Source organism: Apodemus sylvaticus, chromosome 5 (genome assembly GCF_947179515.1).
Source record: "Apodemus sylvaticus chromosome 5, mApoSyl1.1, whole genome shotgun sequence".
In the NCBI taxonomy this organism is placed as follows: Eukaryota; Metazoa; Chordata; class Mammalia; order Rodentia; family Muridae; genus Apodemus; species Apodemus sylvaticus.
In genome coordinates, this window is record NC_067476.1 from 84,579,781 (window position 1) to 84,606,580 (window position 26,800).

Sequence of the window (26,800 nt, forward strand, 5' to 3'; positions counted from 1 at the left end):
CAGCGAGGCAATCGGGCCCTAGTCAAGCCTAGAGTTTGATCACAACTGTTATTCTCTTGTTCAAGTGCCTGCCTCTACCACCACACCTCCTCATCTCAGTGCATATTCCCCTCGTTGGTTGAAATGTGGCTTCTCCTCCTGTTTGGACAGCTATGTCATTCTTAGAAAGCACACTTGAGACTGGAGGGCTGTTGGTAAGAACCAACCAAGCAGCCTAGGACAGAGGTGCTCAGTCTCGGTAGCAGGAGCTTGCTGGGATGGGGACAGCAGGGAGCTAAGATGTGTGAAGAGCATTATATGGACTTAAGTGTCAGCCCTTCGGCTGGGAGCCTTACACTATCTATGTCTCAGTGTTCTCAGTTGAAAAACAGGTCTTAAAACAACCCAGTCCAATAAAATGGTTGGGAAATCTAAAAGAATAAACAAATTTGAGTACAGAACATTGTACTGTACTCATTAGTACAAATGTTGACTATTACTTAAAATTTCCTGGCAATGGGAATGAGTGTTGGTTTTCTATTTTACTTTTACAGTTTTCTGTAGAAACAAAAGTGTACATTACTTGTATAATTTGAAAACCATATAATAAAACATTATATTTTGAAATGGGGACAGAGTCTCATTGGTAAAGAGTGTATTGTTAGCGATCCTACTAGCTTCTAACTTTGCCCATTGTGGGTACTTCAGGATTTACTTAGTTTAGGGAGGAAGGTTTTACTCCCAGTCCTCTGCATCCCTCCCTCTGTCTGTCTTGCTTGCCAACTAGTGGGGGCTCCAACCCTCCTGAGTAATGTTGTGATTGGCTTAGGGGAGTAGGGAGGGAAATACGGCTGTGTGTGCAGGAACAGAAGCAAGGAAGGAACCGTTTATGGGGTGTTTTACAGTGAAACTGTAATTGGAACCCTGGGACTTACTGAGAGTTATGAGGTGGGATAGGCTTGGCACCAAATGTCCTGAAGTAGTGGTGTAGATAGCCCTGGCATGGAAAATAGCTGTATGTCATGGTGTGCATGTGTGTAGAAATGGAGGGTCAGGTCCTGAAGACATGGTGAGTTTAGTGACTTGTCTGAGACTGCATATGTGCACAGAGCAGGACACATATAGGAGTCCCACTTGTGAACTCGTCACACTCTACACACTCTAGGGACATTGTGATTCTGTTCAGGAATGTGCCATGGTTGAGCATAGATGTACAGGATCAGTTTAGGGCAAGTGCCTTCCGATGTGGGAACGCCACTGCTGGGGCTGCTGTTGACTAGGGGGCAGTGGGATTAAGGCGAGGAAAGGATCCTGAAGTTTCTATAATTTAAAGGGATTCAATACAAGGGATTAACATGCCATGTTTCCTACTGGAAGCGGAGAATCCAGAGGTTGCACACTCTGCTGGGAGGTACCTTCTGCCGGAAAGAACACCCTCTGTCTCTGGTAGGCAGATTTGTGCTTTGATTCTCAAACACATAAGCTCTGCATTGTTGGGGCAGAAGGTTATCTTTTGTCAACATCTGCGCCAAGTGAGCTGGGGGGAGGGAGGAGGCTACCCATCAGCCTCTGCCTTTGTACAGGCAGCTGCTTGCATTCATTGTTTCAAAAGTTTATAAGTCCTCTTCCATTCAAGGTGACCAAGCCTTAACTGTGCAGCACAATACAGAAACATAACATTGTTTCAAAAGAAAGCGCCATGAGCGCGGTGAAGAACACCTGGTGTGCCAGCCTGAGGAGGCAGGGGCTGGCTACACACTTCAAGCCGCATGGTCCTGTCTCAAAACTAAGCCAAGAAAAACACAGTACAACTGTCCCTAAAACTCTAGAAATGTGGAATTGTTCTCATAACATATCTTCTTCCAGAACTTTCTTCCACTCTCAGAGGCAACGTGTGCAAATAGTTTTTTTTTTCCTTTTACTTTGCAGAAGTTCTTTCCATGTATATAGTTTTTCACATGCAGATACAGATTTCAGTCTCCATGTAGAGTGCATCTCCATACTTTTGTATGCCAGCTCACTGGTGATCTTTTGAAGAGGTTTTTAATCTTTGCTACATCAACAACCTATAGAATGTATTCAATATACATACTGTCCAACTTTAGCTTATTACCCAGTTTTTCACCCACCTTGTAGATGAAATCCCACAGCCCAAGGCTCCCTCTGCCATTTTTGTCAATTCCAAGTCTCAGTACCCCCCCCTATCCTATCCCCTGCCTCTGTGGCCTGGCTCGCAGACCTCCCCTGAAAAGACATTGAAGGCTAATATAAGCACTTCAGAGTTCTAGAACAAGCCCAGGCTCTGACTAAATAACTTGGCATCCTGATGTCATTCAGTTTCAAACTTATTCCCATAATCCCCTCTCCCTTTCCCATGCTCAGTGCGCATCTCTCCTAATGGTTCCTAACTTCTAAGACATTCACTGGTTGCTTGAACTGCTTGCTCTCTGCTCAGGCCTGCTGATGTTCTAGGATTATACTTATATAATTTCCTTCTGACCTTAGGTGCTATACTATAATTCAGGAAGGCACAGATACTAAGTTTGCCCTTTTGTCACTTGTTGTGTAAGAGTCTAGAATGCCACTTGGGGAGTTGGTATGTTTTTTAGAAAATCTCTGGATTCCCTTGAACTGACTTTTATGTTGTCTCTCAGTAACTATTCGAGGAACATCCCCTTAATTCAGAGATGGCCATGGGGACAGAGAAGGAAGAAAAGATGGTGCTGGTGGATTGCTATTGTGCAGCATATACTTACTAATAACCTACCCTCCTCAGAGGACTCCCCCCATACTTATGGTGGATAAGGAAACAAGCTCTTGGGGATTAGAGTGATTTACTAAGAACTATATGGCTATCAAGTAGTAAAGCAGTCTAATAAGGTTGGTATGTGCGTGAAGTTGGGTATGCATAGTGTATGTGTGCATGTGTATAGTTGTATATGAGGTATCTGTGTATGGATGGTATGTGTAGATGCATGCGTGTGTATGTGTGTGCATACATACCTCCTGTGTGTGTGTGTGTGTGTGTGTGTGCATGCGCATATGTAGGATGGGAGAGTAGTGCCCAGTTGGACCAGTCGTCTGTTTTATGTCCCGTTTTCTTGAAGTCTAAACTTTGCCCACTGACTTCAGCAAAGCAGACATGGAGCCCAGTCCTTTCTGAGGACATTCGGTACACCAGAGTCCAGACTGAGGCCAGAACTTTGATCTCCGTGCCAAGGATGCTCTGTGTTGGACCTGCTGTGCTGAGATGGACAGAGGTGGGGTCTTTGTGGTTGGACTTTTAGACTCTCATTTTTTATCATTTGTTGCAGCTTTGCACTGAGCTGGGATATTTTCCCGAAGAGCAGTTCATGGGTAACATGTGCCTGGTGTGAACTGGGTCCTGTGATTCCTTCTCTCTGCTCAGGGAAATGATACATGAACAGAGAGCTTGCGTCAATGTGAGCATCCACAATAGTGGATATCACCAAACATAAAAGTCACAAAAGCACACCTACCCAGAGAGTCTGAGGCAAGGTATTATGGTTATGTAACATTTTGGACCATCAAGTAAGAGTGATGGCTAACCCCCAAGAAGGGTGTGTCACTAAATGTATTTGTGATAACTTCCTCTAAAATTATATTCATAACATTGCAACATAATAAACTTAGGTGATAAAATATTAGAAGCACATGGAAGTGTAGATAGTGATTGGTGAGACTCTCTCCTTCCATGCAATACGCCTGGAGTTCCTCAAAGGCAACACCCCTGGAGTTCTCCCTAAGAGCCATCAGCTGCTCCATGACTGTCCCAGAAATAATAATTGCAATCTTTGTATATGTACAATAAATTTACCCCTTATTTATTTCTTTTGAATCGTCATCCATCCTGCCTGTCAGTCAGCTAGTTATCCATCCCTCACAACCTAACTCTTTGTATTAAAAAAAAAAATAATGCAAAACATGCTTGAATTCAATCTCTTGTTTGCGGTTGTGTCAGGAACAGTACACTCCTAATAGAGGGTCTTGGGTTCCAGGGATGCCTGTCTGAGACCCAGACATAATTATAAAGTCCTTCAGCTATGGAAGGAGTAACGTAGATCCATACACCAAAGATGTCCCTGAAGGCTTTTGTTTACATAAACTACACTATTCATCTCCTGGGTCCTATCTCATTCAAAGTAGCATGGAAGAAGTTGCCCTTTGTCAATGATAGTTCCAGTTGGGTGGGAGTCCATGGAACCTGGGCGTCAGAAAGTCTGCCCTAACTACCATAGAAGAATGCCAACTTACAATGTTAGTCTCCATAAGAATACAGCCTGATTACATATAACTTGCTGGATAACAAAACACTTTACCAACAAGGAAATCAGCTTTGTCTGCAGCAACATTTTTCTCCAGTTAAGTGGCAAGAGTGAAGGGCTGAAAGATGTCTGATTCCACTCTTCATAATTTATTCCAAAATTGCCTGCAAGAGAAGTCAGTAAGCTACTGGGCATGATCCCCAAAGAATGCTTTCTAAAAAGTAGTTCGGTGTTTCTGAAAGGCTTTCTTTCTTCAAAGGCATGAAACAAACCTGTTGTATCTATTCCTGATCTTATGCAGCTCTTCTGGGGAGCTCTGGACTGGCCCCTTGAGGAGCTTCTAGCTTCTACGACCCACTTTGATTTTTAACAGTTAAGTCTTAATGGGGACATAATTAAATAATTATGTTTCTCTCAAATGATTATTTTACTTTAGTGGTGGCAGATGCCTAACCTTACCTGGCTTCAATGAAGTAGGCAACGTTAGCTTAATAGCTGAATATTCTAGAGGTAACTTCAGGCTTCTTAACATACAGAGGCTAAGTCTTATCACTTTCTCTGTCATGACTCTGTGTCTTTAAAAAGAAGTAGACGACTCCCATGTGGGCTCTAGATGGTCTGAATAATCTGGTTTTGCATTATAGCAACTCAGAAACCTCATCAAATGAGGGTCTCATGCCCCACTACTTATATAAAAGTTGTAGGAATGAATCTCACTGGATCAACTTAATTCCAGTACTCACCTTATATAGTGAGCTTTATGTCAACTTGACACAAGCTAGAGTCATCAGAGAGAATAGAGCTTCAGTTGAGGAAATGTCTTTATAAGATCCAGCTGTGAAGCATTTTCTTAATTAGTGATCAATGGATGAGGACCTGTTGTATGTGGTGCTGTTCCTAGGCTGGCAGTTTGGGTTCTATAAGAAAGCAGTCTGAGCAAGTCATGATGAGCAAGCCAGTAAGGAGCACTCCTCCATGGCTTCTGCATCAGCTCCTGTCTCCAGGTTCCTGCCATGCTTGAGTTTCTGCCCTCACTGTTTTTATGATGAACTGTTACATAGAACTGTGGGTGAAATAAGCCCTTTCCTCCCGGATGATTTTGGTCATAGTGTTTCAGCAATAATATTCCTAGCTGAGACACTACCTTTGCATCTTTCTGGTCGTGGATGGAGCATCCTGATATACCAAGGCTGAGATGGACAGGACTTCAGCTCCTCCCAAACCACAAGAACAGGAGTGGAAGAAGGAGAATCAAGAAGTTAGAAATGAAAAGGTAGCATCAGGCCCTAGACAGGTTAAAGCAATAGGTTTGTAATGTGAAGTTCATGCATTTTTCCACAAGGGCCAGTTAGCATTTATATTGATATTTCTATTTAAACTGCACAATTCTGCTCATGGAATAAAAAAAAAATCCATGCGCAGTAGCTAAGCTTTGGTCTAAGATGTGCTTTAATGAAACCTTGTTTATGGGAACAGTCAGTGAGCTGGGCATTGTCTGTGTGTGACTAGTTTATTGAGCCTGGTCTGTGAAGTATGTAAAATCTTTTTCTTCTATATAATGTAGAAAGTTCAGCAAATCCTATATGACATGTATAAAGTATTCAATGGATTCTGGTTATCAACATTATACAGAAGTAAGGGTAACAACAATGATAACATTGGTGGTAATTCCAACAGCACTAACGGAGCAACAAGATAGATAAAGTGTGAGTCAGGTATCAGTATTGTATGCTAGGATGCTTTCTTCTTGCTGGTTGAGCTTTCCCACCATGAACACATAGAATTGAAAGGCAGCACCCAGGTAGGCTACACAAATACTGTACTTTATAGTTGAGCCCTAAAAACTGGGGAGGTGGCTCAGTGTGGTAAGAGTGCTTGCTGTGCAAACATGAGGATCCAAGTTCAGATTCCAAATATGCAGCTGTCCATCTGTAATCACAGCACAGAGCAAGAGGGGAGACAAAGAGATCACTAGAGATCAGTAACCAGACAGCTTAGTTGAACAAAAATGATGAAATTCAAGTTCAGTGAGAGACCTCGTCTCATGAGACTCAGATGAGGACTGTTAGGTCAGATTGCTCGGATTCCTCTCCTGGTTTTGCACATATGCACATACATTCATAACCCCTACCTCACCCCTAAAACTAGATGAACCCAAGGCTCAGGTAAAAAATGTCACATGCACAAGTTCACACAAGTTGGGGGTGGCTTTGGAATTTGTGTGTTTCCTCCAGCCCCTCTTGTAGTCTTGGCGGATTCTATCTTCCAGGCATCTGGTAATCTGGTATGCAGGGTCTATCAGAACACAAGTATGCACAACGGATATTCTTTATTGTCTGCACCAGGTAGGGAAATGTGGAAGTATCATTAAGATTCTTGCCATGTCTGTGACCTAGTAGAAAGAGCTGATTTGGATTGGGGGTTGCTGGGAAAGTCCTTGCTGCTAACATGACTCAGATGTTCATCTCACACAAAGCTTACGAAATGTCCCTCGGTGCATTTGAAAGCAAAGAGCTGAATAGGTGCCTGGTCGCTCACTGCACCATTACTGACTACCCAGTTTGCTACTGTTTGAATTGGCTTAGCAGGCAGGAACTGCCTAAACCGCTAGGACCTCAGGTTGGCTGGTGTAAGGATTCCCCTCAAATTCCCCATGGCCAGAGAGAGGCCTGTGGGAACTTCTGTGTGCCCTGAAATTTACTCATCGAATTCTCTACAACTCTGGAAAACTCTCCCTGGATTTTGGTTAACCAGGCACTCTGCAGTGATCACAGGAGGGGGGGGGGTAACTCTTCAGCTCTGGTTTCCCACCTTTTAAGTTTATCCCCACTCTCATCACCCCAATCCACTTACAAAACCTATTACAAAAATGATTTTTTGTGAGTCAAAAAAAAAAAAACCAACAACAACAACAACAAACAAACCCTAGAATCTTTGGTTCCCCAGTGCTATGGAGAGCTAAGCAGAGTTGGGAATTTGGTCTGCCATTCTTCTAAGCCAGCAAACATTTCCATGAGGAGCCATGATCTGCAGCTTCCACTGAGGTGATAGTAGGGTTTAAATATAGGACCAGAGGACAGAGGAGTATTTGAGTAGGCTACCCAATTACATGAGTATAGTATTAAAGCATGAGCTTTTGAAGTTGGAGTAACATGAGTTTCTCCTGTGGATGTGTTGTTTGGTACATGATTTTAGGCAAGCTAAACATTCTCAGTTTCTTCATTTTAACTTGAGGGTTATAATAACATGACACAGTCCTGCCTTGCCAGCCCATAATGCTGCTCTTAGGAGGATGAAGCAGAAAATAGTCACTGTCCCTCAAAGCTCTTGGATGTTAATGGTATCATCAGGACCGCTTAACCTGCTGACTGAGTGTAGAGGTAATCTGCTAAACCTCTCTGAGCTCCCAGTGGGTGATTGAGTTTCTTACCACCCACAAGAGTTCTCTGGATTAGTGAATAAACACACACACACACACACACACACACACACACACAGAGAGAGAGAGAGAGAGAGAGAGACTTTATAGTTTAATATGCTTTAACTAGCTCAAGGGCTGGGCCAATCTTGAACCTCCAAGTGGCTAGGACACTCCCCTCTAATATTCCTGAGTTAATATTTACTAAATCTGTATGTATTTCATCTCTGCTACCCCAGACCCAAGCGAGGAAGTGGCCCCTGGATCTGCTTCCCTGACTGTTACATGGCTGGATGCTTTCTCTCCTGCAACTCTTTAAATAATCTCTCTGAGTTTCCATCATGGCAGTTCTGCTCCTCCTCTTTCCCTTCATCCCTTGTCTGGGAAATCTAAAAGTCCTGCTTCTGTCTCCTGTCTAGCCATTGGCTGTTAGCAACTTTATTGACCAATCAAATCAAATTGGGGACAGGGATCCTCAATGTCTGGACATGTAGATTCCCATGTGATTTGGAAGCCTCATTAAGACAAAACATTACAACAAATCCCTAGCAACTGAGAACAACTACTCAAGAGAGAAAAATAATAATGTACAATATATTTTAAAAAGTTATAGGATGCTTTTTAATGCTCTCCCCCAAAAAGAAATGACAAATATTTGAGGAGATATGTATGTTTAATTCAATCTACACATTTTACAATATGTTTAGGTATTCAAGTGTCACATAGTAATTTGTATATTTTTATGTGTTTCTATATCTTGTTTAAAATAGATTTAAACAAAAGATCACATCTTAATGACTTTGTCTATCTGGGTCTCCTTCAGAGAGCTCTGTGCTGAGAGCATCAAGAAATATTTCATCAGCACCTTCTTTAGGGAAGGGCTGAAGGGCCTAGGTGGTGCTTTGCTTTGCATGGCCATAGAATACTGGGACTAAGTTCTGGTGAATCATCATCCCTTCTCCAAAACCGAGTGTCTTGATTATTCTGAGGAAAAGAGTGTTTTCAAACTCATATGAACATTATTTTTTTTTATCTAGAGTTCAACTAATGTTATGCTTGGGATGAAGATCTTCAGCATCACCTGAAAACCTAAGGTAACAGGTGATGGCAGGTTAGAGCGGCCTGGACCCTCGGTGGGGCAGTCCTGGTGACTTCATCTTACTGTCCCTGCTTATGCAAACACCATTGCCATCCCTAGGTTTTAAGCACATGCCTTGATGCCCACATGGTTGTCATCTTGGGAGGAAGGTGTCTTGCTTTTCATACGTGAGTTTTGTGGATGTTTATGGTGCATCAGTAGCTGTGAGTTTGACACTGGGTGTCTTAGTAAGACTGGAGAATGAGAAGTTTGCTTGAGATCAGTAAAATAAAAGAAAGCAATCCTTATTCACACACACACACACACACACACACACACACACACAGAGAGAGAGAGAGAGAGAGAGAGAGAGAGAGAGAGAGAGAGAGATAAATGAGGTCAGTTCTGTGTTTAGTAAGTAACTAAACAACACCTGTGGACATTATTCTCATCTTAAAGTTAGAGGCACCTCTAGCCACTATGCACAGTGAAGAGAATTGGGCTTTGATGGAGACACAAGAGCTGTCATTCCCAGCCCTACCCTTTCTCGGCTACTTGACAACAAGCAAGCTAGTCAACACTGCTTCCTCTTCTAGGATATAACTAAAGCCATTCCTCATAGTGTACAAAACATCTGCCTTGAAAGATGCTGTAAAGTGTAGCTGTCAAGCCAGCCCTTAGAGGCTGTGAGCCCAGCACCCAGTCTGTAGCACCTACCCCCCCCCCCAACACACACACACTGTAGAACTGTAAAGAAAAGGCTGGAGTCATGGCTGGGTGTCTTAGCACACACTGAGTCATTACTCTTGAGAGATCTAATCTCAGACCATTGATAATGAGAGGACAGCAAAGAAGATGAAGGCCCCTCCATCCCCTATAACTTGCCAGAAGTGACATCAATTTTGTTTGCACATTTGTCCCTAGGGAATCTACTCAGAGTTATAAATTCTGTGACATCCTTGGTAAAATCAAAGCGATGCACTGTTAAACTACCCAATGCTTACTTTTGAGGATGGTCTCATCTGTACAGTGATGGAACCCAATTTTAGAGGAGCCAGGAAAGAGGCAATTTATATTCCTTTAGAAAGGCAGCACGGAGTGATTGTTGATGAATGCTAATTGATACTTGGTGTTTTATTGGTTGGCAATAAAGACTGGTGGAGACTGTTGTAGTGGAGTCTTATTGAAAGTATTTTTTTCTCATTTCTAACTGTCAGGGGTGAATTACATAATGGTTATATTTTCCATATTTTAAGAGATGTAAAATATGGATTTTGAAATGAAATCAATCTACCTTTATGTGTAGTTAATTCAAATATAAAAGCAACAGCCTTGGGCCAACCAGGTAAGCCACTGATTCAAGATAAAGCCTTGCCGAACTTCAAATTGAAGGTTTTCTAAGTTGAGCTTAAACAAAGCTTTCTTCAGAGACTCTTGGAAAGGCCTTTAACCTGGATACTCAGGAGTAGATGCTGATGACACAGGGGCCAACACGGAGCCCGTTCCTCTTCCAGATGGAGATTTATGATGTGTTAGCACATTGGACTAAGGGAAGAACAAAAGTTCTTCAAAGGAAAATGTACCACATATTTTTTCTGGGTAGGTTATGATGTAAACCTCTTCTCTTTATCCCCATAAAGTACAGTATCTGTCTCTTACTAATGGGCTGCAGAGTTGGGTCTGGTCTCAAGTAATGTACAAAAGGCTCAGTGTGTGCTGAATGTCGCCTCAGAAAGATTGGGAGAGCGTGGGCGGAGGAAGACAGCAAGAATGTGCAGGACACAAAAAGCCTGACATTTCTGTCTTCACTCAAAGCCCTGCTCTGTATTTGAGTCCTCTGGCCTTTTTTAAGAAACACTGTAGACCTCATCTAATCCCATTACTGTATTTTGTCCTAATGTTTAATTCAATCTTCCGGTTTTTCTCAATAACTGATAAATGCCTGCTACTGTGTGTGCCATATTATAGAGGATTCAGCAAAGACAGATGTGATCTTAGTTTGGGTATCATAATTTAAAAGTCGACCATGTAAGCCATTGATGCAGGAAAAACATTTGCCACACCCCGAAATGAAGTTTTTATAAACTGAGCATCGAGTGAAGCTTTTCTTCCAGGACACTTGGAATGAAAGCCTTTTAGCTGAGATGCTGCAGAGCCTAGCGTTGATGATCCAGTGGCCAATATGGTGACCTTTTACCACTTCCAGGGCTGTTGGTGTGTGGTTCTGTTGGAATGACTGCATGATGTGCATAAAAAGTGGGGTCATGACCCCCTGCCACACATAAAAGGCCTAGTTGCCTTTGGTGGCATCCTTAGGTGTGACCTGGGAATCCTGTTGACTTGTAGGCCAAGGGGCTTCAGACTTCCTTTCTCATGCTTGCTTTATGCCTCATTCTGAGGCCTTGTATATCCATAAGAGAAACCACTTGCTCCCTGTTAGACTATAGAAGGTTCCTTCCACTGTTCCTATAGGTATCTCACAGATTCTATAGACATGGATCGAATCTCTAATACCCTAAAATCATTCCTCCTTCACCCTGTTGTAGCTATGCACCTTGTACCCAATACTGATTCCATATCCATGGATTCAGTCAGCCAAAAATATTTTAAACAAACAAGCAAAAAAATATGGCTGCAGTGAAGACATATAGACCTCAGCCATGCGCTTGTCTGTATTTCTCAACCTTCCAGAAGAACAACAATTCACAGTACAGTCAGTCACATGAGATGACGTGTGTTTTACATGATTCAGGGGAAAATGTTTGTATATTTTCATGTAAACACTAGGTCATTTTCTATAAGGGACCTTTGTATGCTCAAATTTTGGTATCCTCAGGAGTCCCAACATCCATCCACAGATACCCGGGGTTTGGAATAGCAAGTACGTTCTTTCTATTACGTTTGTAGTCTACTGGGACATCCTCTGAGGCACGCATCAAGCCATGGGACTGGGACATATTGTGTAATATAAGATTGGAGAGACATGAAAAGTGGTTTGGGGGTTCTGGAAGGAACTACTCCAAGCACGACTTCAAAGAGTCGATGAGAACTCTGTTCTAAATAGGAACTAACTCTAAAACTCCTTGAACTGCCTCTGTCTATTAAAAAGTGGGGATTAGAGCCTGCGAGACAGTTCAGCATCTAAAAGGTTCTTGCTGCCAAACCTGACAACTTGAGTTTGATCCCTGGGCTCAACGTGGTGGGAGGAGGGAACTGATTCCCACAAGTCACTCTTCTCACGGGTGCTGTGCCACAAGCACGGGCAATGACATCTACCCCACCCAAGCCAGAGTGTGTGTGTGTGCACACACACAAACACTTTAAGAATTTTAGTGGAGATGGGAATGGATGAAGAAAGAAGTTGTATTCTACTTACATTAATATTGAGCAACGAGCTCTCCACACAGGCTCTGAGTGTGAAAAATGACCTTTTCCTCTGTAGAAAGAAATCTCTTGGTAGAACTTCATTCACTGAAACACTAGCATATCAAATTAGTTGAGACCTGAGCATGCAGGCAGTAAGCTGGTGGAATCAGAGGGACTGAACTTTTAGCAACCAATCAAAAGCCTCTGATGTAATGGCTTATAAGAAAGAAACAAAGTGAGAAATGGCACAAATCCCCTGGGAGGAGTGAAATGCTTGCTTCCATGAGGGAAGCGATTAGAGGCAACTTATTACCCAGCGTGCAGAGGAGGGTGTACTTTTAGTCTGTGCTCATCCAGGTGATCAAAGAGGGAAGGAAAGTACAGATCTAGGTTTCAGCTGGCATCTCAGTAAGGGATGCTGACAAGTCAGTTTGGTGGACACACTGCCTCTCTGAAGAGGCTTCTAGAAGATGCAGATGAGTAGGCATTGACAAGGGACTCTCAAAGAAGAATACTGTGTACTGACCTGGCCTTTCCCGATCTCTGCTGGTTTTCCTAATGCAGATGGTCCTGGCTTCTTGTAGGATAGGACTTTACTGTTTGACATTTTTGTTCCCTTTTCTCTAATTTTTCTCCCCCATTCTTAGACTTCTGGACTATTCTATTTCTTAAAATTGAGTATTATACAGAACTTGTAACTAGATTAAATATTTTATCTAGTCATCCATCCATCCATCCATCCAACATATGGTTATTAAACATATAATTTCCCAAGAAATCATGCTACATGTGGGGAGAAATTATGAGAGCCTTATTCCAGTATTTACCTTTTGATGGAGGAAAACAAGCCTCCAACTATGAGAGAGGCCTTGAAATCATGGAAGATGTGGTACCCTGGGGAGGAAGGATCTATATCTTGAACTTGGGACTCAATGGATGCCTTTTGATGAAAGCATGCAAGTTTTGAAAGTGAAGTAGACATCACTTATGAAGGCTGGGCTGGATGGAGGGATGAAAGGGGTACTTCGACCAGAAGAGACAGTTTGCTGGAAGTCACATGGCCTTTATTCATCTGGAAATTGGGACCATATTCCCTGCAGCTCAGGACATACTGCATGGTCTTCCTAATTTGTTGGAGTTATGTGAGGGCTTCAGATTCAGTCCCATGTTCTATGAACTAGAGGTGGATAGCAATGACTCTGGAAGTGTACCTTTGCGAACTGGGCTGGCCAGCATGCTAGTCTATGTCTAGGCCATACATCATCTTTATTTTTAGAAGTGATTCCCAATTTAGAATGGTTAAACATTTAACCCAGCCCTCCCCAGACCCTAGGAACTAACTATGCTTAGTGAGTAAATCTTTATGGAAATAGCAGTTGTGTGAGGTCAAGACAACCTGAGGTGTCTCTCTTCAGGAGGATTTCCCTAAAGTACAGAGAGGTCATGATTGTGCTGGCTAGTTTTCTACCAACTTGACACAAGGTAGGGTCATTTGGGAAAAAGGACTCTGAGTTGAGAAAATGTATTGAGAGAACTGACCTGTATGCAAATTTGTAGGGCAGTTTCTCTCTCTCCTTTTTAATTAGATATATTCTTTATTTACATTTCAAATGTTGTCCCCTTTCCTGATTTCTCCCCACCCCTGAAAATCCCCTAACCCATCCCCCTCCCCCTGCTCACCAATCCACCCACTCCCACTTCCCTGTCCTGGCATTCCCCTATACTGCGGCATCAAGTCTTCTCAGGACAAAGGGCCTCTTCTCCCTTTGATGTCCAACAAGGCCATCCTCTGCTACATATGCATCTGGAGCCATGGGTCCCTCCATGTGGCCATGGGTCCCTCCATGTGCAAGCAGTTTCTCTTGAAGGTTGATGAGGGAGGATCCAGATTACTATAGGTGGCACCACCCCTGGGCAGGTGGCCCTGGGTGGTATAGGAAAACAGGCTTGTTCCCTATAGTAAGCAGTGTTCCTCACTGGTCTCTGTATCAGATTCTGCCTCCAAGTTCCTGCCTGAGTTCCTGCCCTGACTTCTCTCAGTGATGGAGTGGGACCTGCAAGTGTAAATGAAATAAACTCATTACTTCCCATGTTGCCTTAAGCTGCAGTTTGTCACAGCAACAGAAAGCTAACTAAGACACGGATTAATGATTCACCTGATGTTTCTTATGAAATTGTCTGGTGATATCCTACCTTAAAGAGGGCCAAAGGCTGTGGGAACTTCTTGGGCCCCACTTACTTGGTTAAAATATCATAAGGTTATTTTATAGCTAAGTGGGCTTATTAAAACTTAAACACGTCTAGCTAACTTGTCAGTCTTCTTGCCCCATTGGAGGCATTTGAGTGAAAGGAGAGGAATCCAATCCAGGGCCAACTGTATATCAAGTACTCTGTTGGTGCCTTGGCAAATATTATCTCCCAGGTCTTAACCTCCTGACTTGGGACAGCTTAGGCTGTGCTCTAGGCAGCCCCTCGTCCCTCAGATACAAAGCCTGGAGGAGTTAGTGGAATGTGGAGCAGCCATGGTCATTAGGACTTTTCCAGAAAGCATTTCTGTGGCTTAATGAATGGGCACAGGGGCTGAAAAGGGATCAGATAAAGGGACCCGAGGAGACTTTGGAGTCTATAACTCATTAGATGATGTGTGTAGGATTTGTGAAGTCATAGTAACTGTCAGAGAGAGACTTCATGGCTTAGTCAAACTTTATAGGATACAGCAATCAGAGGGACTTGTTGCATGCTGTTTAAATTCCAGCCTGTCTTAGAGTCCCAAGCCCTTTACAACAATAATGGAGTGTCCTTTGGGGGAGCTGGAGAAATCTTTCCTAGGGGACAATGTTAGCTGTTGTCACCGCCATGTGATGCATGTGCTCAGATGGAACACCACAGAAACACAGAGGGGAAGCTGGTAATCATAGCTTCAGTTCTTAAGGGACGGCCTCCCAGGAAAGTGATCTGGTGACATCTGTGCCCCACTGTGCTTTCCAGATCCGAAGGCCTGTGCTTGGACTTGGGCACTGGAGGAGCAGAGAAAAAAAATGTGTTGTAGACTTCACAAACTTCAGGCAAAATGCACCAGTTGAGATGGGCTTCTTGAGGGAACGTTCTCTTGCTACCACACTGAGAGAGCGAGGGAACAAAAAAAAGATTGGTGCCACATGAGAAGACATGAGTGTGCCGCAGGAAATCGGAACCCAACGCCACATCTAATGAGCCTGTTATTAGAGGCTCTTGGCAAAGCAAGGAGAACTGAGTGCTAATGAAAAGCAGATACAGAGCAAACTTAGCATCTCTCCACCATGTGCTCCCTTTGAGTCCAGGAATACAATTTGCATGATAAGCTGGATTTGCCATTGAAACAGGACTTGCTGGGTGCATGTGTGTGAGAAAGGGCTGGGTAACAGTTGCAACATTAACAGCTGTTTAATTAATGCAGTGGAGAAGCTAAGGTTAAAAGAAAGTGTATGTTCACAGTAGAGGTTTAGTTATCTCCTGCCACACCTAGGTGTCTTGTCAGAAGGCCTTTGTTGGGCAGTGGAGACCAAGAGAGAGGGTCTGGCTGAGCCAGCTTCCAGTGTTGAGAAGCCAATGTCTGATCCTTGATCCAGGATGTACCCAAGTAGGAACAGAGGTGACTAACATTCTCAGGGGTGCAGCTCAGGAGTTGGGGTACAGTGGTGAGGAATGCCTGGCACTGTGGGGTTGCTGTACCCCAAGTCCCTGTCTTGGTGTTTGAACTCCTTTTTACCATGTTCTATTTGCACAGTGAGTGGACACTAACAAAAGGATGTGCGCGCACACTTGAAGTGACTGTGTTGGTGCAGTGGAACTGCGCTGAGCAGTTTCTGTCCTTTCTGGTCATTGACCTGGAAGCAAACGGTTACAGTCTGGAGACCTTAGACCTTCTGCCTGTCCATCTTCCCTCCTTCGAGTGGCCATGCGTCTTGCAGGAGCTGGGACAGCCATTGAAACTCTGCCACATTCATGGTGGCACTCGGCCCCAGTTACTTGACTATCTGAATCAGGGCACATTCTAAATTCCAACATTTAGATGTAAGGGGTTATATCTGGTGGGAGTTTTAGGTTCTGGGATAGCTGTACAGGTGGCCATATCGTGTTTATTCTACTTACTTACTAAACTGAGAACACGTTTCAGAATTCAAAGAGGCTCCACATTTTCTCCAGGCTGATGCTCACATAGGCCCTAATCGTGAAACCTGCCCAGACCACTTGAATAAAATCATATATTCATACTGTCTTTACTTCTGTCCAGTGCCATCACCATTGCAGTAAGTCTATCCACTTGCTCTTTCTCCCACTACACAAGAGCAAGAGGTTTTGGGTCTGGGTTTATTTTGTTTACTGTACTGTTTCTCAGTAGCTCTTACAGAGTGGGGACTGCACTGTGATCCCTGAAGAAATCCGAGGGCTGGAGGCCAAATGCTGAGTGAGGGTGCTGGAACAACGTGTTGCCAATGTCTGGAGAATGGAGGGCATCCTAGGAGAACGCCAGGCATCTCTTAGGGATGCCTTTCAATTCCCAGTTTGTTTTAGCAAGTGATTAGATGGAGGGTCACAGGCTTGCCCACTTTGGGCTCATAGACTGGTAAAGGATGCAGGGATTTAAGCTAAAAACAGAGTTTTGAGATCCAGGTCAGGAATCGGCCCCTCCAAGAGACCTTTCCTAAACATCCGCAATGCTGGATTAGCACAATTCATAATGATTCCTAGTAGCAACCCATGCAGGACTTTATCACAGCCCAGACGTGAAGCAGGTAATTACAGTCCACCCCACTTCCTCTCCTTTTCCAGGCAGAGGCTCTCATCACAGAGCATAGTGTCTGACCAATGGAGAATAGTCAATAAATCCATGCATGCTGCTGGGCATTGCTGCTGGTTGTTTAGTAGCCAGCAAATGTTCTAAAGGGATATAGGCTCAGAAGCAGCTCTACACTGTGGTGTGTATTCATCTTTGGTATTAATGTTTCACATTTAATATTCTGGAATCTTCTCCCCTTGTGGCCTGTGAGATGCGACCACTGACTAGACTTAGAAATTTTCGCAGATAGTTTTGGGAACTCCCTGCATCTCTGGCTGCAACTGAGGCTCTGACTTAGTTTAAAACTTGACTGTGTTGGCAAGAGGGATTACCTGGTAAGAGTTGTTCAAGCCCAGCTACTTGAAATGAATCCCAGAACCAGTGGTGGAAGACAAGAACAGACCCCTGACTGGTGTCCTCTGCCTTCCATGTGAGTCTGGTGGAGTCCCCCAATAATGATAATAAATAAAGTTATACATTCAAATTCACTTTTCACATGTATATGTTAGGAACTCTCAGAAGCCATGAACATCTGCTTAGTTCTAAGAAAGCAAGTGGGAGACCTTCTAAGTAAGCACTGTGGATGCAGGACATCTTGATGCTGCCACTTTGATGTGGCTGTTTTGAGTCAGGGTTTCTGGGATATTTTTGCCACAGCTAACAAAAGCAAACGATTAAGCAAGCTGTAGTTTTGTATAGCAAAGAAATGTGTGCGACAGGCACGCAGACCCGTCTGGGGCCGGGTGCAGATGTGAGCCTAATGTCTGCGTGTTTCCACTTCAGCATGACTGTTTTGATGCCTAACACTTTCTTGACATCATCTGGGTCTCGCCAGAATGTTTGCGTTCAATACTTGCTAGCCTCATTTTTTGTGGTGAGAATGGGTGGGATTCTAATTTCAATGGCAGCGGGTTACAAATGAAGCTGAAGGCAAGAGGGTTGATTTCGGGGGGTGGGGGGAGGTGGGGGGAGGTGCCAGAGTTTGGGGGAGGGGCTGGCTAAGGAAGTGTGCTCACGATCTCAGCACATGGACTGCCTGTTCCTCACTGGCCATTTTCTAGTTTTGAGCTTCATTTTACTGCACAGTTCTATCTGGAGAATTGCTTAAAGATGGAAAAAGATCCCGGTATAAAACTGGAAATGTGACATATCTGTGCTGTAGAGAGATGGTCCTGATCATTTCCTCCTGCTTGCTGTGTGAAACACTTCCTGTGTGTTTCACTTGGCAGTGGAGGAAGTGGCCTTGGCTGCTCCCTGGTCCCTGTGAGCAGACACACTGCTTTCTCTTTTATAGGTGGTCTGAGTGACCCTCAGAACCCACACATGGCTTGAACTCAGAGGCTGCCTACAACGGCAATTTAATAAGGAGAACTTAAGGGACACTAAGAAGCTTTTAGGTTTTGGCTACTTACTCTCATCTTAGTTTCCTGGAAGACTATGAAGTACTATTCCTAAGTTTTAGGGCATTTTGATAGTAAATACATTAAAACAGCTTGCTATGAAAAAGTAAGACCCTTGGGTTAAAGTCCAGAGATTTAGCTTTAAACTAAATTCTCAATGTCTTGTTGGAAGGCTGGGGCCACTAGGTAGGTCCTTTAACTTACTGTCATCTTTGCAAGGAATTTGATAAGCCTTTCCTCTTCTTCCTGTTCTCTAGAGAAAGAAACTGCCTATGGCAGGCTCCACACCGCTGTATATTGTTAAGCATTTTGTTATTGTTTATATGTGTGTTGTACAGGCAGATGCGTGCACATGTGTGTGCAGCTGTGTGTGTACCTGTCTGCATGTGCACGTGGAGGTGAAAGATCATTCTTCGGGTGCCATCAAAATGTTCTTTTCTGAAGCAAGGTCTCTTGTTTAGTCTGGAGCTCACTAATAGGCTAGACCAGTTAGCCAACAAACCCCAGGGATCTACCTGTCTGTGCCTCCCCAGTTCTGGCATTATAAATGTATGTCACGACAACCAGATTTATAATGCAATTTCTAAGAATCATGTTCATGGCTCCCTGCTGGCAGGGCAAGCATTTTACTTACTGAACCATTTTTCGACCCCACCTTTACTAAGTTTTCATGAAGGAATAGCAGACCCTTCCCTTCCCCATATTATAATCTGGGGATTAAATATAATCTGGTTCCTCCCAGATGATACATCTTTAGAGCCCTTTTATATGCCTCTGGCTTCCAGTTAAAAAGGAAGACACACATTAAACACTGTATCACACAGCTAGCAAGGAGAGTGAGCACTTAGATGCTTGAAGCCCACATTCCTCCCTTTATCATTAGTGATGCTGCCAGGCCATTTCTCCGCAGGAAGCTGTTGCTTCTTTCGAGGTTTGCCTAGTCTGGGAAGGATACCTGAGCAGGGTACCAGCCTCCTTCCTTGGAAGGTACTGTCATACCATCTATCAATGATGCGTCCCTCCGGGTATTACTGTCTTTTTCATCTGTTTTTGTTTTCATCCATCAAATAATATTTGTAAATAGATACTGCCAAAAAAGTATCCTCAATTTATCAACGTGAAAATGTACAAGCATCGTTCTAAAAACCTTACTGGCCTGTGGGTAATATGGGAAAACAAGGTCCTCTCTTGTCCAGCAGGGTTTCTACTGAGCAGACTCCCAAGATAGCTTGCATTTAAATGGGGCAGGGCATCTGGAAAATGGCTGAGTTGCATCCAAAGATGATAGTGGTCCAAAGGCTGCCTGTAGCCACACTGCTTTGACTGAGTGGCCTTTACTTGTGGGCAGTTTACCAGAGTTCTTGTTATATAAGTGACAGTCTGAAACCACAATTGACTGACCTTTCTTTTAGCTGTCTACAGTGGCTTTTTCAGAACAGAGGGAGGGTTTGAGTTACCAGCAGATGTGACTTTCACCTGTGTGGGATGTGGAAGATTTGAACTTGGGGGCATTCTAATTTGGGTGTAATTCAGGCCGTGACTTTCCTGAAAAATATTACATGGCCTGTCCCTCATTATTAAGAGAATGAAAGAGCTTAGACTTTGGAACTTGATGTATCTGGATTTGAAACCTTAATGTCCCATTGATTTTTAAAGCCTACCCCAGCAAAATGGAGTCGAGGCCCTCCCGTTCCAGAGTCAGCAAGGGAATGAGTCCTGAGAAACCTGACAATTTTTCATGGTGCACTTTTTCTTACCTTGGGAATCTGGGATACCGGGGGTAAATGTATCCATCCGCCCTACGGTCAACTGGAATACAGTGTGTGACCTCATCATTTTGCTTTTGTCTTCCTACTTTGCCCTAAAGAGAGCCCTATTACCTCAGCCCAGGGAATCACTAACCAGGAGCTTCCTTTTTGTTGCAGTGCCAACACCATGCCCAAGCAGGTGGAAGTGCGCATGCACGACAGCCATCTCAGCTCGGAGGAGCCAAAGCACCGAAACCTGGGCATGCGCATGTGCGACAAGCTGGGGAAGAACCTCCTGCTCTCACTGACTGTGTTTGGTAGGTGCCTGAGGTCTCTATACTCCTTTCTCCGAGATCACCCAAGCCCTTTTTTCCCTTGCTATCCTGATTTGTATGGGAGCTATCTTCTCAGAGTGTGCTCCCCGAGGAAAGAAAGACAGGTGACCTAGGGGTGGGGCCCTAATTAGGCACTACTGCCCCAGTGGCAAAAATCTACTCCTAAACCAACTCTAGGCGTCTCTTCTCCCCTGCAATCTGTGGGTTCTCTATAATGTCCGTGTACAGTTCCTGTGAGTGTGAACATGCAGGTTCCCAGTCATGCTCGTGAAGACTGTTTTGAGATGGTGGGAGGCGGGCCAGGGAATCTGCAATGCAGCCAACATTCTGAACGACCCCGAGCAGGTCCTTATCTTGATGTATGTCTCTGAATGAGGTCAAAGTAGACCTCATTCAGAGACATACATCAAGATAAGGACCACAGGACCAGAAAACCCCACTAAGAAGATCAGGCCTTTGTCAGAAGCATAGTTGACTTGATTGACTGATCGAGTTGAGGAGGGGACCATGGAGGAGGCTCACTCTGATGCTCAGATATGTTCCAATTCATCTTGGAGGAGTGCCTCTGCTTCAAGTCATTCTGGGGTTACTCCTTTGTCTGAGCTGGCAGTGCAGTCTTGGTCTTGGGTTTTCTACAGCGTGTATTGAAAGCAGACTAACTGGAAGCTTCTTGTAATGACAGCTGCACAGTTTCTCTTTCCAGCGCCCTCCTTGATCTTCTGCTCTCACTGAGTGAGGCTACACAGAGAAACAGCTAAAGTTCATCTCCCCATCTCCTCACCATCATCCGCACACCCCCAATCTCCCCCTTGCCCTGGATTACTTTTAGCATCTCAGCTGCCAGTGGACCAGAATCAAAACTGGGGATTTATTGTCAGTTCACTTAGAAACAGGGAACTGCAGCCATGGCTGGATTTTTAAAGAATCATCCACTATGTAATCAAATCTGATTCAGCCAGGACTTCAAGAAGATTGACAGTATGATTTTTTTTTTAAGCCTGTAGAGACAGGAAAAGGATCTGCCCTTTGCTGCAGACCTCTCTGCATATCACTAGAATTAACTCCGTAACCCACATGCCTGGCAACTCCTTCCCCCATTTACCAGGGGGTCTGTAACCTAGATTTTAGGTTATGCTTTTGGGGGTTATGCTGGCCAGCCATTTTCAACAGTCTAAAGTCTTTCTGGTGGAATGTCAGAGTCTATAAAGAAAACACCATTTCTGCCAACATCTTTGCTCAACTTGACTTCTCTCAGATTATATAGATCCTTACGGCCCTTTCCTATGTATCCGACTTCCACTTAAAAAGGAAGACATACAACATACCCAATACCAGATCACATTGGCAGATCTGGCTGATAGAAAGACACCATACAGCCTGCTGGGAATTGGTTCTTCTGAGAATTCGTGATGCTATGTGCAATCAATAGATCAAAAGATTTTGGAGTCAAGTCTTCATTTTCCCCATGAATTGTTAAAAATGTTCTTCTGGACTCCTCTGGTGCTGGAATAATTGGAGCTGTTACAGAAAGGTGTCTTGCTGGCTGTCAAAATCAGTTTCCCTTATGTAATGTCTTTTATTTTGTGGTATTCATAGTCTATTAGCCAGACACATGAAAAAGATCATAATCACTCAAAGGAATCTATGGAGTTATTTACTTGACTAGGGGACAAAAACCGAATTCAGGTTGCTTCTGTCCCTTCAACAGGTGTCATCCTGGGAGCAGTATGTGGTGGGCTGCTTCGCTTGGCATCTCCCATCCACCCGGATGTGGTCATGTTGATAGCCTTCCCGGGGGACATCCTCATGAGAATGCTGAAGATGCTCATCCTGCCTCTCATCATCTCCAGTTTAATCACAGGTGAGAGCGCCTTCCCAGTTCCTGCCCACAGATGGCAGAGCCCTGGGCTGGCGCAGGGGATCAAAGAAGACTTTCTCTTTGGCTGAGCCAGTGGGTTCCACTCTCTACATCATTGCATCTCTGATCGATTTCCTGTCTTTGAAATAGGAATCATTGATCCTAAAAGGAAAGACAAGACATCTGTCATTCACTTTGCCTTTCCTTCTAACCGTCACAGAGACAAAGGAACAGCTGTGTATTAAAAGTGATACTATCTTGTTATTTCATTTTTAATATTTTCAGTGTGTTCAGAAGCTGATGGAGATTGTAAATGAAAAAGTACACTGCCTTTATTATTTACTTGGGCATATAGGAAGATATGAATTGAAAAGAGATTAAATGCTAGGCATGAAAGCTGAAGATATTTTTAATAGAAAGATATACTTAATATGTGATAACATGCTTTCTTATTATATTTTTGGCTAAAATAATTAATTGATTTGAGTTTTCTCCTATGTTTGAATTCATACTGATAGTTTTACTAGACAACATTATTGAAACAGGGTATAATATATTGCTTAGTGACCAGTTTGGAGTTGATAGTGGGAGGCTCTAAGTTGGTCCACAGCTAGTTACCAGTGAGCTTGGTGGCCTTCAGAGCTGTCCTCTGCACTGACACCCTTGTGAGGGAAGGGAGCTTCAGTGACCCCAGCTGACTCAGACACTAGGCCAATTGTCCCAGCCTTCCACCAGAAACACTAGCTTTCAGGTTCAAGTGTTCAGGAACCTAAATTTCTGATCATTAAGCCCTGGGATTGAGTGAATCTGTGCTTCTCTCCAACCCAGAGAAGATGTTTTTCAGGCCTGTTCAGTAGACTATATGCAAGGCAGCCTGGTAGAGAGACCCAGCTTCCTTTGCCCCAGATTTAGACTTTGGGTTCAAGAGAGAAATGGGTCGTATGTGGGTCGTATTAATTCAGAGAAATTCACACCAACCTCTTCCCCTGGCATGAAAAAAGGACAGATCCCCAGAAAAGGGCTCTCTCTCTGTGTGTGTAGTAAAGGTAGGAACTGAAACCAGGAAGTGGGCACATTGAAGAAACAACTGGAGAAAAAACCCCAGCAGAGGCAGAGGCTGAGGTCTGGATGACTTGACTTGGAGTTTCCTCAGACCGCCCTCAGTACAGATGCTGCACGTGGTGCTGCTGGCAGCTGCTTCTCAGTGTTCCCCGAAAGCCACAGGAGCTTAGACATGAGAGCCACTGTGCTTCAACACAGGGACATGGGAGGCCATGCTGGCTCTCCATTCCAGTCTCTCATAGTGTATTCTAAAGACATTTGACCATGACCTTGATGTCCCAGCTTTTGATTCTCCTAAATAAGGACAACAAATAGTCATAATAATATCTGAGTGAAACGCTAGCCTGGCTAAGACTGCCGCTTCAGGGAAGACTACCAAAGGTCATGAAAATGGAAAAGACATTATCTTGGAATTAAAAATAAAAACTCTTCAATGTTATTTTCACATATATAATAGTGATTGACAGGTAGGTTAAGATCAGCCATATGTAAACTGTGAGTCACCGACTCCCCAGGTTTTCAAGAATCTCAAAAATGACCTTAGAAAATAGAAATGTAAAGTGTGGAATTTGATCACATTTGTAGTCGGAGGAGTGCTAGTTGACCACTAATAGATCTGAGTGATAGGAAGTCAGGGGTTGCAGATGTGTAGAGAGGAGGACATGAATGGAAAAGAGCAGAACTGATCTTTGTGGCTTTCTTTTAAACCCAGGGCTGTCAGGCCTGGATGCTAAAGCCAGCGGCCGCCTAGGCACGAGAGCCATGGTGTATTACATGTCTACGACCATCATTGCCGCCGTGCTGGGGGTCATCCTGGTGTTGGCCATCCACCCTGGCAATCCCAAACTCAAGAAGCAGCTGGGGCCTGGCAAGAAGAACGATGAGGTGTCTAGCCTGGATGCCTTCCTGGATCTCATTAGAAATCTCTTCCCGGAGAACCTGGTGCAAGCCTGTTTCCAACAGGTAACCTGAAGCCCCGGGTTACCCCTATCCAATCTCCCACCTAATCCGTGATAATTTAGAGATAGTTTCAACTCTGATAGCAGTTTTCTAAATATGTTCTGATCTCTGTCAGGCTTGGGTTGTTGTATGATGTGCTCTGGAGTATTCTAGGTGTAGAATCAAATGGCCTCATTTCTGGAATAACTATTGCTTATACCCTTACTATCACTCTGAGATGCCCCTTTTCCTTTCTTTTTGTTCCTGTCTCTCAGGTGCACACAAACACTTTTACTAGTCTTGTTCATAACACTCTAAATAGCCCAGTGGTTCTCAACACTATCCCAAAGCTCTTTGTAGCCCTTAAAGAAAAAAGTGCTTGACTTAATCCGTCCTACAAAATGAGAATCTGTAATCCATTCTCAAGATGACACAGGGGAGCGAGTGCAATATTTTAATTTCGAAAACATCATGCATCTACAATCCTAGCAGTAGGGAGGCAGAGACAGGAGGACTCCTGGGGTTTGCTGACCAGTCAGTAAAGCTAAATCTGCAAGTTCTAGGTTTACCAGGAGACCCTGTCCAAAACAAAATAGGGGGAAAGACCAACGCAGATGCTGATAACAGTGATTGATTGGCCCTCACATACACTTGCACATATATGCTAGCACAATCACACATGGGCACACACACACAAGCTTATAACATTTAAGAACAGATAATCCTGCTAAATTAAACCACCCAATTACCAGCCAAAACCACACTCAGTGCTCCGTTTCCTGTCCACAGAGCCAGCTAAGGTTGGCACATACCTCAGTCCCCGTTAGCTCAGGAAGAAGACTAAGCTGGAGCCTGTGTGGTTTCCAGTCATTCTCAGGGAACCACTGAAGAATGAAGTTATAAGACAGACAGCTTAGAAGAAAAGTCTGATTTCCAGCCCTTAAAATGAAGTGCCAACTCCCACTGAGCCCTCATTATATCAGGCTGGGATGGGCTTTTTTTTCCTGATTTTTAAAAGAAATGATGAATATTTAAAATGAGAAATTTGCCCATCATCTTGACTTTCTTGATCAGTGACAGCATGTGTGGAAATATCCCATATGTATGTATGTATTCATGTATGGAAATATCCCATTTTACACCATAAATATGTGTAATTAAGTCAATGAGGACTTATGCTAAAGAACCCCATTCCAGACTGGAAAAGCAGGGGAAAGATTGACTAGAAACTAGAGAAAGGAATCTCTAGGAGGTCCCCTGTTCATGTGTTTGCTCGCCCTGCCTTGGAAGATAAAAGTTTCTTGCTTTGGAGTGGTAGATACAAGTAGCTGCTTTTGAATTTTGAAATTTTTGAAGTGTGTGTTTTGGAGCTATGGATCCTAGGAAATTCGCTAAGAGAAAATGGGTGGGGAGGCATGCAAGCTCCCAGGAAGGACAGATCTGGACCTTCTTCCTGTGTCTGACCACATCTGCTCAGATACCTTCATTTCAGCCTGGGAAGCAAGACCAGAAATCTCCGGGCACTCAGAGCCATTGCTCTGCTGTTGTTGACTGAGCTTTTGTGGTGTTAGCCATATTCACACTTGGGTAATTCCATGGTGGCTAATGGTGGGCTTTGCCCCATGGCAAAGCATACTGTCTGGACTCTAGGGAATAGAAGACTACAACAGGATGTGTTCCATCCCTGCCATGATCCTGTGGCAACCTAGTTTTGCTTCCCTAGCTAAGACCAGGGTCAAGATCTTTGAGTCGGGGCAGTTTGAGGAATAGCAGTGCACAGTCCTTTGCCTGACAGTGAGAATGAGTGTAGATCTTTACCCTGACTTTAAGGACCTTGACCAGAGAAGACCATTCTTACAGAGTAACACAACCGAGATAGAGGACAGGGTCACTACCATCCTTTCTGGATCCCTGTGGCCCGGCAGGGAGTGTTTTAAGATTGTCTGTCTTGAGTGAAGGGAGATTCCTGACTAGAGTTAGAAACTAGGGCAAAAAGAGGAAGGATAATTCCCATTAGAGGCAGCCTTCCATGGGCTTGGCTTGCTCAAGTCAGACCCTGAATGTTTAAAAGCAAACAACAGCCTCCCATCTGTTTTTAGGGACCGATGAGAGAAGAAAGACTTCCATATGTCTCGTATAACACACAGGAAGACAGAGCTCAGCTCAAGTAGTCACTAGTCAGGTCAAATTCAGGTTCTTATTCTAAGAAAGCTTGAGTTAGGGAAATAATTGGTTTTCTATTGAAAAATAACCAGTGTGATAGCTATTGATATAAACAAAGCTACAAGTAGCTGAAAGTGGGAGGCTGGAAAGAAGGAAGGCATGTAAGTCAACTAGGAGACATTTGTGAGTTTTCTGGCAAAGGATGCTGGTAAGTTGGACTCAGGTACCACAGCAGATATGCAGATGGATGGTGGTCCAAACCCAACATGTATGTATCGATATATGGAAATATGAGCTGAGTCCTGGACAGAAGACCTGGCCAGTGTGCCGTCTCATCTCCAACTGAAAC

The 26,800-nt window shown here is 43.8% G+C and overlaps 1 protein-coding gene across 2 annotated transcripts in view; it reads left to right on the forward strand.

Moving 5' to 3' along the window:
• Positions 1-26,800, forward strand: part of Slc1a2 (solute carrier family 1 member 2) — a 123,846-nt gene that overhangs the window by 56,948 nt on the left and 40,098 nt on the right. For both annotated transcript variants that reach the window (XM_052183089.1, XM_052183090.1), the window contains exons 2-4: positions 20,272-20,411; positions 22,138-22,290; positions 24,062-24,312. In XM_052183089.1, coding sequence (XP_052039049.1) covers positions 20,272-20,411; positions 22,138-22,290; positions 24,062-24,312 — 544 coding nt within the window. The remainder of the gene's footprint in view (positions 1-20,271; positions 20,412-22,137; positions 22,291-24,061; positions 24,313-26,800) is intronic.